The following is a 13,606-nucleotide window of genomic DNA, read 5'->3' as shown; positions in this document are numbered from 1 at the left end:
GAATATGAGGTTATAATTGCTCCTTTATTCCAAACAAATTATGATCCACAAATGAATGTAAAGAGATTAACAAATATGTGTTTTGTCACAAACAGAACTCTGCCTGGCATTCATTTGTGAATCGCTTCCTGTACATTTGTGGATCGCTTCTTGTGCATTTGAGGATCACTGCGCACATTTGTGGATTTCAAAACATATCTAGCATCAAGACAATATTGCTAGAGAGACCAATCTACTTTGAGTGTAAATATGGCGCAGGTATGAATCCGGAAGCATGTGTTATCGCACTTCAGGTTTTCGCTGAGGAGTTGAGCCAGAGACCCCGGCCAGCCAGCAGTGGTACAGCACCCGTGGTGACAGGACGGGACATCTCCGTTCCCTTCTTCAGGGATCCCTCCACGCCTATTGGGGCGGAAGATGGGACAGGGCTTACGCAAAGATGGTCGATCACTGCTGTTCCGCATGACCCACTCAGTGAGACTCGGATGACATTGAATAACACTTGGAAACTGTGCCCTTTCCACTGGAAAAGGAATGCTGCGAAAGCCACATCCTGCCCGCAGGGAGGTATTATGTGGATTTTACATACATGGACTTACCCGCTAGGGCTGTGCTACATTTAGAATGTCTCTTGGGAGGCTGCAGCCTAGTTAGGGAGGAGGCTACACCTGGCAGAGACGGCAGAGCAGACTGTGCCAAGGGAAAGACACAGGCTTCCGATTAGGAGCTATACCATGGAAGAATACACATATGGGATCCCCTCGGGGTCTCTACATATGGGCACCCAGCCTAGCACTGGTTTCAGTAATGCTTATGAGGGTGATGGAGGAACTCAACAGGGTTTGCCTGTAGGGAACGCTCTGGAGCAATATAAGTGCATGTATTGGTGCAGCAAGCCAACACTAAGCAGGGGCCTCTCTATGTTTCTACCCGATTGAGGTGAGAACACAGGAGGATACCGGTTCTACACGAAGGCTATAATCTAGTGAACCTGTTAGGTGTCGCCCAGCCAACAGCTCTATCTGTCAGATATCTGTCAGTTGCGATATGCAACAAGAACGTAGACCAGTTTGCCAGTTGATGTACGCAACGGTCGTAGTGTTGTCCATACGGACCAATACGCGTTTGCCCTGTAGCTGCTTTTTTAGGCTGCCCAGTGCAAGATGTATTGCTTGCAACTCGAGGCAGTTGATGTGCCAATGCAGTTGTGGAAGCGTCCAAATCCCTGAAACTGCATGCCCGTTGTACATGGACCCCCAGACGGTGATAGAGGCATCTGTAGACAGCAGCATGCCTGGACGCCTGTTCTAGGGGCACTCCTGCCCGTAGAAATGAAGGGTCCGACCACAGACGGAAGGTTTGTGCGTGCCGCGTTGCCGCGCCCATCTAGGGACTCTGCTGTGAAGCCAGTGCTGAAGCAGCCTCATATGAAGCAAACCGTGCTGCGTTACTGCGGCTGCCATATGTCCCAGGAGCCTCTGAAACAATTTCAGTGGGCCGCTGTCCTGCCTTTGAACAAATTCAAGCAGTTCAACACTGACCGGACACGTGCCTCTGTGAGGCGTGCAGTCTGGTCGACCGAGTCCAGCTCCTTACCGTGAAAAGAGCTCCTCTGCACAGGGGAGAGTTTGCTTTTTTCCCAGTTGACTGAAGTCCCAACTGGCTGAGGTGACTGAACACCATGTCCCTGTGTTCGCACAACTGTTCTCGTGACTGGCCAGTATAAGCCAGTCGTCGAGGTAGTTGAGAATGAGAACAACACGTTCTCTTAGGGGAACAAGGGCCGCCTCCACGATTTTCGTGAAGACGCGGGGAGACAGGGACAGCCCGAAGGGGAGGACTTTGTACTGATATGCTTGACCCTCGAACGCAAAGCAAAATAACGGCCTGTGTTGAGGTAGAATCGAGACATGAAAGTACGCCAAAAGAAAGTCAAAACATATTTTTTTATCTTAGAAACATTGCCAGACTACGCCTTAACTGTCCCGTCAACTCGTTTAAAGGTGCTCTAAGCGATGTCACACGTTTTTTAGGCCCAAACTTTTTTTGTCACATCCAGCAAACACTATCCACTCGCTGCCTGTCCCCTGAACACACTGTAAAAAACGTGATCTCTGTAGACAGCCCAGGCTACACAAATGGCAAAAAAAAAAAAAAAAACGCGCCTAGCCTGGACCGCGAAACATAACAAATAGTGTTCCAGCCAATAACCGACAAGAATGACTTGGGGGTGGGGGTTGGGGGGTAAGTGCACGTGCACATGAAGGGGGGTGTGTGTGGAGTGGAGGAGAGAGAAGCATGAAGAGGGAAGTTAGCTACAGGAGAGATGTCCTGACAACGACTAACGTTAAAATTGTATATTCTTGAGAATTTTGATATGGCCGACACACGACCAAAGAGACGATGTTCCGATGAACAAATAACAAAGAATAGGGAAAAGGAGAAGGAACGGATGGAGTCCAGAAGTCCAGAATTTACATCTGAAAAGCGTTCAAAAGGTGGCGAGAACTCCGCCAGCAGAAGGGCTTCCAATTAGTGTATGTATAACTCTAGCTAGGCCTCAGTTTTTTTTAATTAGTTGCTAGTATAACGTTAATGGCCTATTGGAATCTGAAGATAGCCGGATGTGATTCGATACGTTACGCAGGGGCAGTTTTGCAAGGGATCCCGTGCTTTTTTATTTGGTAATGAGCGTCACATAATAATGGCATCCCAGGGAAATGTGAAAGGATACATTTCAATGAACAATATCTATTTTCTCCTCCAGTTAGAACAAGTATATGTTGACATCGTGTATTTTTTTTTTCAGAATAAGACAGAACCTGCAGGGAGAGTAAGTAATATTGATACCATGACTGGACAGATGAATTCATCACTAATAATTATCAATCCATTGCACTAGTCAGTTAAACTAGATTGGTAAGATTGTGGCACAAATTCTGCTATATATGTGCCAAAATAAAACCGTATCTCAGCATAAACAATTACAATAACTGATTAAGCATCTTAATCAAGTGAGGGAAAAAGATATTATGTGCCATACCAAAACAATGAGGACAGGGAAAGATCAGAGCTTGCTTACTCTGAAGTGCGCCAACACATTCTGTATCACTGTATTATTTATTTTCATGACTGGAACTTGATTATAGAACGGTGATTAAAATGACTTGGAACTACCTGCACATTAAATGGGTTTATTGAACACCTTCCAGCCAATCAGAATCCTGTATTCAGACAGAGCTGGTATACTGTAAATAGGTTTATTGTGGCTTATTTTACTATCAGGGGTACATAGAATAAATACACACACACATATTTTTGAATTTATATATATATATATATATATATATATATATATATATATATATATATATATATATATATTCTCTCTGAAGCAAGATTCTTCCAAACTAAATGGGAGCGTTTCGTTTTCAGTCTTTTCTCTAATGGCGCTTTTCCATTACCAGTACCAGCTCAACTCGACTCGACTCGACTCGACTCGCCTCGCCTCGACTCGGCTCGGCTCGCTTTTCGCTCCGTTTTCCATTGCAGATAGTACCTCCACAATAGTACCTGGTCGTCATAGCGACGCCGCAGGAAACTGCCGTGACTTAATCTTTTACGCAAGACACACCCGCTACCCACACACACAGGACAATGGAGGAAATCGAGTGTATGCTGTTTTTGGATGTTTTTATTTTTGTTTTTGCTGTTTTTTATTCAGGATACTCCGTCTGGCGCGTGCAATGATGACGCAGTGAATAGTGACGATTCTCTCTGACCAATCAGCAGTCTGCCGTGTTTTCACGTCACATTTTAGTATCGCCTCAGCTCGTCTCAGCTCGCTTAGAACCTCGCCGGAGGTGGTACGAAAAAAAGTACCTGGAAGCCGGTACAGGTACAACTTTTACACAGTGGAAAACCAAACAGAGCCGAGTCGAGTCGAGCCGAGGCGAGCTGGTACTGTGTAGTGGAAAAGCGCCATAAGGGTTCAAACCTGAGAGCTCGTGCTCTCAAAGAAGGTCCCAGTGGCAATTCACTCAAACATCCAGAGCACGTCAAGGGCGCACCGTGCAAAAAAAAAAAAGAAAGTGGTCTGAAGCACGGGGTGAGGAGAGGTTGTAACGTGGAGCTCAATTTCAAAGGCATCCGAGGCCAGCGCAGGTCAGCAAGAACTCGACAGCAAAACGTAGCGCTCCACAAAAAAAGAGGCTTGATCGCCCGAACAGGGACTTGAACCCTGGACCCTCAGATTAAAAGTCTGATGCTCTACCGACTCCGCTAAAGCTGGGGAACAATAGTCTGTTTGAGGAAGGGGAGAAGGAAAAAGAAGGGGAAGAAGGAAAAAGAGGGAAAAGAGAAGGAAAAATGAGAAAAATTGAAGAAAAAAATTAAAGGAAAGGGAAAAGGTAAACCGACCCTTCACACTGCTGTGTGATTCTTGGTAGATTGGTATTCATATTTTATAGAAAATTGCCTTTTTATATATTTCATGGGCAAAATCACTGACGTGAACGACGTCGGTTCGAGTCCCACCTCGGACAAGGTTGAAATCACCCAATATCTTTTCTAATCTTTTCTTAATGAATGAACACATATGAATAAATTTCATGTGCTTTTATGCCTTAACACTTATTTTATAAAAAACGTATTTCTCATTGTATGGATACATGTTAAAATGTATTTATTATATGAATATGTGGTTTATTGAAATGTATTATTTATTTTATCATTTCACCATTGAATATAATAAATCTTTTTTAAATTACTCTCTTTTCTAACTGAACTATATTTATTTTTTGAGTAAATTAATAAACGGAGCACTGACATCACGCTGACATTATGGATAAATCAGAGGTCAAGATAAATCAAGTAAATTGTAAATTAATAAGCACTTATATATATAACGATTAACGATCTGAAATCTGATTCGTTCTACGGTGATTGTGAATCCAAGGTCAATGCCTTTGTGATATAATATTATGATAGCGAGTGATATTTCACTGGAATTTAAAATGTTTCATATGTTAATTTTATTAATGTTTTTCTCATTGTATGGATACATGTTTATATTTATTACCTATATGAATATGGAGTTCCTTGAAACGTACTATACATATTATATATATAGGTCTATAATAATAATAATAATAATTATTATTATAATAATGTTTTGACTTAGGCTCACAGAATGATTTATAAAAGACGACAAAATGTCTGATGATAAATTATGATTGCAGTAAACACACAAAGATAGAAATATCTCTAACCAAAAACCCTAACTGAAATATTACCATATGTTTCAACTTAAATGTATAAAAAGTTATTACTATATTCATATGTGTTGTTTGTATGTATGTATGTATGTTACATATTTGCTTCAGAAAAAAACACCCAATTCATTAATACAATCTAATTTAAACATGAAAGAAATGAGAATTGAAAGTACTGCCACAATGTAATTGTCTTCTCTGAGTGAATGTTGACAATAAATAAAGGCCTTGCTGTTTAAATATATTAACAATTTATTACAAAATATACACACAGTAAGCATGGCACAGATACAAATGAATTGAATAATTAAATATTAAATATAAAACACAAATATAAAATAAATAAATAAATAAACCAAATAAAAAAGTACTAAAGGTAGAAGATTCTGGTCAACTGGTAAAAAATATACAAAAGACAAAATCAACACTCCTTACATGGCTCACAAAACTGCAATATACAGTATGTTATTTCTGTTATGTTAATTATTTTTGAAATGCCAGACCTGTTATGTGGGATTAATATTGAACAGTTTATTTCTTATCTGCCCTCTTCCTCCGCATCTCCTCCATCCACTGGTCAAGTGTAATACCAGCATTTTGGGGACAGTATATGTACCCATAATACTGGCTGTGGCCACTTTCTTTGTTGCGGGGCTGTTGGCACTGACTGCATTTATTTTTATCAACTTTCCGATTGTAAGTCCTCCGGGCAGGTGGTGGTGAGGAAAGGGGGCCAGCAGGAGTAATCCGTTTGGATGCATAGGCTTGTGGGGTTGAAAACACATACACAAGAGGGTCACTGGCAGGGCTGGGGCCGGAGACAGTAGGCAAAGGGGCAGGGGTAGGTGGAGATGTCTGCTGAGGGAACAATTGGCTCTGAGCTGGCAACCTTGTGCAGACAGACTGCAGAGAATCTGTGCGTTGGGCCGGAGCTGCAGACTTCCTCTTGACCACTGCTTGTCCTGCTGTACTTTGAGGCAAGTGGTACTGATGTTGAGGGCCAGGCTGTGGTGGTGCAGCAGTGGGGCGTACCTGCACTGGTGGGAGAGGTACGGGAGCAACAGGAATGTAGGCAGGCAAGTTGACCCCTTGCAGCAGAATATTACATTCCTGCCTCTTCAGTCGCTTGTTGTGCCACTGAATGAGAGTTGTTTGATTAACATCAAACAACTGCAGAGTAGAGCTCTGCATGACTGCACCATTACCCAGGACCAGCTGTCTGATCTTGCTGTAGTCTCTGAGAATTAGAGTCCATCTAGTCAGTGCATATTTACCCTGTTTTTTTGGACTTTTATGGATGTCACAGAGTTTAACAAAAATGCACTCTACCAGACGACAACAGTCTGGCCACTGGGCAGGGGAACCTGTCGATCCTAGGACGCAACGTGTCATGCTCTCCACACCTGGCGTAAATTCAGGTTTCTTTTTAGAGCACCTGAAGCGTCCGGTTGCCAGGCGCGGCTGGTAGCGTGCAGAGTACGTCACACGCTGCTGGTCATATGGTAGAAGGTTCTGCCACAGAGCTATGATGGTACTGGCCTGCTGGGAGTTAAGTGTTTGTCCAATTTCATTCCTCAGTCCCACCAAGTACTCTGCCAGGCTGTCCACTCTGTCCATCCCTGGGATACTGCGCTCATCAACAGCCTGGTAAATATATGAATATATACAAATAAAATAACAACATCACAGGCAGAAAAATAACACATCTTACACACTTTTTACATGTCACAAAAGACCTACCAGCTCTTGCTGTGGTGCTGCTGGAGTCATGGCAGGTGTCCCAGAGGGACTTGTAGTTGTAGTAGTGGGAAGAGAGGCTGGGACGATGGGAAAGTACGGAGGAGCAGAGGCTAGGCTGGTGGGGACAGCTGTTGGGCCAAAGGGTGCAGTGGTATCCTCATTTGAAACCTGTTAAATGTAATAATAAAAATAAATAATAATAATCAAATAAGTATCAAAATAATACAATTACAAGCAAGACAATAACGCCACTGATACATGTCTCAAAACACTTGCCAGTTGTTGTGGGGCTGCAGGGGTGATGGGTGATGGCAGTGAAGAGGAGGGACTAGCAGCAGCAGAGCCGGTACAAGCATTCACAATCTGCAAAATGTAATACTCTTTTAAAAACACATTATTATAAAATGGATTTTAATTAGAGCATTATGCTTTTATTCATTTATGTATTCTTCAGATTTCTATTCATTGTCTTACATCTCTGTCTATTTCATGATTGCATTGTGTATTTTTTTGTGATTTGAAAATGTTTTGTAAAAGTGATATACAAATACATTTTCTAATTATTATTATACAATAATGATTATTATTATTATTATTATTATTACACATCAATAATAATAAATATCACAATACAATAAAAGTCTAAATTATCAGTACACGGTATGATAAAAACAAAATGTGACAGGCATAATTACCAGTCGTTGCTCAAGTGCAACAGATGCAGGCCCTGAAGGTCCAGCAGGTCCAGAAGTAGCCTGGAGAGAGGTGGGAGTTGGAATGACGGCTGAGCTGGTGGTGGCAGGTGATGGACCAGAGGATGGGTCCAGTAGCCCAACGGTTGGGTCCAAACCAGCATCTTCAAAGCCCTCATCTTCCAACTCTTCCTCTGTGCCTACATCTTCCAGCATCTGCTCAGTCTCCTCTGAGTCAGGTTGGACATCCTGCAAGGCCCTCCCTGTCTGGCGGTATAGGTAATCTATACCTATTAGCTCCCCTGGGACAGACAAGAAGGAAAATTTACTTTTCATAAAATTCATAAAAAGGTAATTCTATTTTATAGAAAATAGCCTCATGATGGAAAGCTTAAACTAACCAGTGTAAACCGCAGGTGGCTGAAAAGAGGGGACAAGTTTCCTTCCAAGCACCTTGACACTGTAGTTGTTAACACATTGAACAAGGTCGCCTGAGTAGCTGAGCAGTGATGGAGGCTTGACTGCCAGGGATGCAGCTTCACGGTCCTGATTCCATCTGTTAAGGCCTTCCAGGAGGTACAGCTGGAAATTCAGGCTGTTGGCACTGGTTCCTTAAGACAGTACAAATATGAGCAATATTGTTAGGTTAACTTGTTGTATTTGGTTCATTGACAGACATTAACTGTGTCAGTGTTCCCAGGATAATAACAATAATTATAATGATAACAATAACAATACTACTGCTACTACTACTACTACTAATAATAAAATGTTTAACTCCAAATATGTACTCATCTTGCTGATGAATAAAAAATGATTCCTACTGACCTGGAATGAACCTGTTCAGATGTAAGTGGAAGGATTCAAGTGATGTGGACCCTCTCGCACATCTGTAGTTTGGCAAGACAATGCCCCCCTTTGTAGTGGTGCCAGTTACAGTGTACAGAAGGACACCTGGTTCATCTTGAATGCACTTCACGTGCTTCTTCTGGGTTTGCCAGATGTGCTGCATCCTCTCGTGGTCCAAGAGAGGGACACCAAGAAGGTCTCTGCCCTTTACCCCCATGAGCTCATTGAGAAGCAGTTCAATCATTATGATAGTCTGCGGCTCCCCTCTTGTCCGCCTCCTGCAGTGCAACCCCAGTTCCTCCTTGGTTATCTGCTGGTCCACTAATTTTTCAGTGATCCCAGGAACACCTTCTCCTTTCAGCTGTTCCCTCTTAGCTTGACACAGCAAGGCAACATCTCCACTGTCCCACTCAAAAATGCAGCTTGACAGTCTGGACATGAAGATGGGGTACAGAGGATGTGCATCCTTTGTACACCCAGATGCCAGTCGCCGCATGTAGTGGTATATGTCAAGCTTTACAACCAGGTCTGGCCACCCACCAAATCTTTGTTTGAGTTTTGTCTGTCCAGTGCCCTCCCGACAACATTCACAATCCACATAGAGAAGCCGAGGAGGAGCCACACCAGCATTGCTGTACCTGCGGATGAGATCAGCAGCCATGGTGTCAAGAGCAGGACCCTCCTGAGCAGTCAGGACACTGATGAGGATTTGGCCCACCTCATTGCTCACAGATGTAAGCCACAAGGCGGTCCCCTTGGCAAAGCCTGATAGCTTCTTGGTGATCTGTGATAACACAAAAGACAATGAGTGCCTAAAGCCCAAATAAACTTTTTATTTTATATGTAAAACACTGAAATAATACTGTTTTTTACACAAAGCAATAATTACATTTTTCACAGGTCTTTAATGCTAATGTTGTATTTTAGACTTTTGTTTGTAAGGTGTGATTCTACAGTAGTAAGAGTAAAAAATATTGACCTTTTTTGTGGAATCCATTTTTAATATATTGCCAAAGGTTGAAGTTATGCTGGCTTTGATGTGATCCAGTCTGCTTAAGATGTCTCGGCCATAAACAGCCAGCATCCACCTGTGAGAAGGAATAGCCACTGGCTTCGGAGGGTCGTGGACAGGGAGCAGGCTTGGCTGGGCAACAAAGTCTGAGCATGTGCCAAGGTAGCGACAAACACGCTTCAGCCACTCCTCGCTGTGATTTTCCCTCACCTGCCTGACCAAGCGGCTGGGGCTATTACCCAAGGTCCTCTCCCTCAGAAAACGGATCACACGCATGTCACAAGCGTATCTGTATTAAGAAACAAAGTGAAAAAATGGCAAACATTAAAACAAGCTAATTTCTAATGTGTTTGAATGACAAACATTTGTGACACAGGCTAAATAATTTCAGTATACTCACCTTCGTGTCAGGATCAGTCGGAACTCCATTCTGTGTGCCAAATCCAGCTGGTCCAAGATGGTCTTGCTACTGGAAATGTAACTCGTCTTACAACCAGTGGCACTGCACCAGAGGGTCTCCGTGATCATCAGGTAGTACCTATCGACATCCAAAACCTGGCGGGCTCTCTTGTGGGCTCCATAACCTGTGAGCTGTTTTCCACACTCAGGACAGCACAGCCTGACCTTCCAAAGGTGGTATGGCATCCACAAGAGAAGCCGGTGTGTAAAAAAATGCTCTGGAGTGGGGGCCTGATGATAAATAAGCGCTGGCTCTGGTGGATCATACCACAGCTTAAGGTCAGTGCGCAGCCGGTGGTTCCTCCACAGAGCAGATGAAATCCACTTCTGATCCTGAGGTGGTATGGTCCCTATCAGCTTTGCAGGCAGCCAGCCAGGCTCTGAACCAGGAGCAGTCTCCATGTCAGCAGTGGGGTGAGCTGACCGACCAACCACAGATGGAGCAGCAGAGTTGACAAAAAAAGGGGTGGCAGTGGCAGATCCAGAGGGTGCAGTGGCAAGAGGAGCAGAGGAGGTACCAGTGAAGGAGGCGGCAGCTGACACTTCCTTTAAAAATAAAAAAGGCAAATAATGAAGGATGATTATTTGAAGTGAAGTGTCATTGTGAAGAAAACCACTTAAATTAAGAGTTTCTCACAGCTCTAGCAGCTACCGATGGTATCGAAGATGTGGTTGTGGACACAGGAGAGGGAGGAATAGACAGAGGAGAGACAGTCTGAATGAACATCCTGGAACTGCAGGCAGGCGATGGTGTCCTCCTTGTCATGGCACTTGTGACAGTGCTGGACATGGCAGAAGAGTCGGAAGTGCAACTGATGGGCTGAGAGAATATAACCACGATTTTATTGTATGATTGTAAAATCAAATTCAAACTGTCATTCTCTTTACAATACCTTGGTTGCATGCTTCCTGCCCAAATCTAAGTTTGGCTTTAAAGCGGCACCGTGGGACCCACCGAACCGTGGCTTTATAAACTGAAAAAATGTTTTTTAAAAAGTCATCTTAAGTGGAGCCTTGTAAATTAAAATGCATATATTTGAATATGCTAAAAATTTAAATATCAGTATCAGTAAATACTCATTACTTACTGATGCCATAGTCAAAGTTGGCTTGCGGGTTGTGAGAGCAGGTGTTGCCATCTGCCCAGATGTTGCCGTGAGAGCAGGTGTTGCCATCTGCCCAGATGTTGCCGTGAGAGCAGGTGTTGCCGTGAGAGCAGGTGTTGCCATCTGCCCAGATGTTGCCGTTAGAGCAGGTGTTGCCGTGAGAGCAGGTGTTGCCATCTGCCCAGATGTTGCCGTTAGACCAGGTGTTGCCGTTAGAGCAGGTGTTGCCGTGAGAGCAGGTGTTGCCATCTGCCCAGATGTTGCCGTTAGACCAGGTGTTGCCGTGAGAGCAGGTGTTGCCGTCTGACCCGCTGTAGCGACAGATGATGCAGATGAGGGACCTGGTGTCAGCTACAGGTTAAGAGAAAAGAAAATTAAATTTAATAATAGAGACAACAACACCAACATTTCATAATTTTAGGAAAAGATTGTGGATACCTTTGCTATATGAAATCCACAACTACATGTCTGTGTCCCTCCAAACAAAGGCATTTGTCCCCTAAACTGCACTGGACATTTTCCAATCTGTAATATTGTTTGGCAGTGAATCATAAGAATGTGAAGAATGTGACATAGCTTTATGTTTTATTATTGTACACATAACACTTTATCTAAATTTACCTTCAGATACAGGTCATGCCACTTTTTCTGGCGGGGTGCCGGCCTGTTTCCTGCCTCAGAAGGCCAGACCCCTACAGCAGCAAACCTTCGCAGGCGTGACATCCACTCCTCTTCGCTCATAGCCCTGTGCTTTTTGTGTTTGGATGCCATCTTCTATTACTAGAGTAAATAAAATTGTAACTATTCACTTTAAATTTGTAACTATTCAGTAAATGGTTTAACCATATCAACATGGGTAGTTTAGTTTTAACTAACTACTATAAAACTCCTGTATGTAGATAGCATTAGATGGTACCTCAGTGTATAATTTATTAATACATAGTACCTCAGTGTATAATATATTAATACATAGTACCTCAGTGTATTATATATTTCTGTAATACATATAATATATTAATACATAGTACCTCAGTGTATTATATATTAATACATAGTACCTCAGTGTATTATATATTAATACATAGTACCTCAGTGTATAATATATTAATACATAGTACCTCAGTGTATTATATATTTCTGTAATACATATAATATATTAATACATAGTACCTCAGTGTATTATATATTAATACATAGTACCTCAGTGTATTATATATTAATACATAGTACCTCAGTGTATAATATATTAATACATAGTAGTAGCAGATATAGAAGTAATTTAATACAATCATTTTAAGATTATTATCAGTTGGTAAACACAAAATTATCAGTTGGTAAACACAAAGTCTCCTGTTATAACAGGTGCAACACCTGAATACAATACAAAACTCATTAATTCATATTAAATCATTGTCTGTGTTAAAAGTGAACACAATATCAGTTGTTGTACCAACGTTGTAACGTTACCAATGTAAACCATTCGTTTCTCTCTGTCGAAAATACGTTTCAGCTAATGCTAACGTTACTCCCTTCATTCATTCATTCATTCATTCATTCATTCATTCTTAGCTAACGTTAAGTTAGTTAGCAGACTAAACAAAGCAACAACGTCGACGTCTTACCTAACACAATGTACAAGTTTATTTAAGAAAAAACTATTAATTAAATATTAATAGAGAAATCTTACCTCGGTGTCACCGTCAACGTCTTACCTAAAACAATGTAACGTAGTTAAAAGTTTATTAAAAAACAACAACAACAACAACAATAACTATGAATTAAAGCTAGTTAATTAAATAGAGAAATCTTACTTCGGTGACACCGTCAACGTCTTACCCATAGGTCGTCTTACCTAGTTTATTTTTATTTTTTTAAACTATAAAGCTGGTTAATTAGAGAAATCTTACCTCGGTGTCACCGTCAACGTCTTACCTAAACAATGTAACGTTAAGTTAAAAGTTTATTTAAAAAAAAATATATATATATATATATATTTCCAAAAATAACTCTATAAATAAAAATAGTATTTATTGATTCGCTGTGAGCGATAAGAGGTGGACTTATGCGCATGCTCCGGCAATGATGGAAAGGGCCACGGTGATTGGCTGTCTTAAAATGTAAAAGATGGAAATGCTGAGATCTGATTGGCTGTCGTAAAATGTAAAAGATGGAAATGCTGAGATCTGATGGGCTTTCATAAAATGCAAAAGATGGACATGCAGAGACCTGATTGGCTGTCGTAAAATGTAAAAGATGGAAATGCTGAGATCTGATGGGCTGCAAAAGATGGACATGCAGAGACGTGATTTGTCGAAATAGACAGACGAACGGTCCCCGCGCACCGCTATCCGGGCTCTTACTTGAGATGCGTGCGTGTTGCGTGGGAACGCGCAGCAAAAAGAATCGTATCGGCTGAAAAAAACAGATGTTTCTCCCATGCACCACGTTGCCTTCTGCAACGATTAAGAACGGCCG

At 42.0% G+C, this 13,606-nt stretch overlaps 1 protein-coding gene across 1 annotated transcript; it reads right to left on the bottom strand.

The window, feature by feature from the left end:
- Positions 1–5,427: 5,427 nt before the first annotated feature.
- LOC311091079 (uncharacterized protein) lies at positions 5,428–12,196 on the bottom strand. Its single transcript, XM_084126819.1, has 13 exons — positions 11,753–12,196; positions 11,570–11,656; positions 11,114–11,482; positions 10,919–10,999; positions 10,663–10,845; positions 9,967–10,571; positions 9,534–9,855; positions 8,534–9,338; positions 8,107–8,316; positions 7,709–8,007; positions 7,290–7,376; positions 7,014–7,181; positions 5,428–6,917 (listed from the first exon to the last, which is right to left on the bottom strand). Exons 1-13 carry the CDS (start codon positions 11,900–11,902, stop codon positions 5,805–5,807), a joined length of 4,479 nt encoding a protein of 1,492 aa, XP_083982945.1. The 5' UTR covers positions 11,903–12,196; the 3' UTR covers positions 5,428–5,804.
- Positions 12,197–13,606: the final 1,410 nt, after the last annotated feature.

This window comes from Abramis brama (genome assembly GCF_963993115.1).
Source record: "Abramis brama genome assembly, chromosome: 10".
NCBI lineage: Eukaryota > Metazoa > Chordata > Actinopteri > Cypriniformes > Leuciscidae > Abramis > Abramis brama.
The sequence above is the reverse complement of the archived record's forward strand: the minus strand, read 5'-3'. Positions and strand labels throughout refer to the sequence as shown.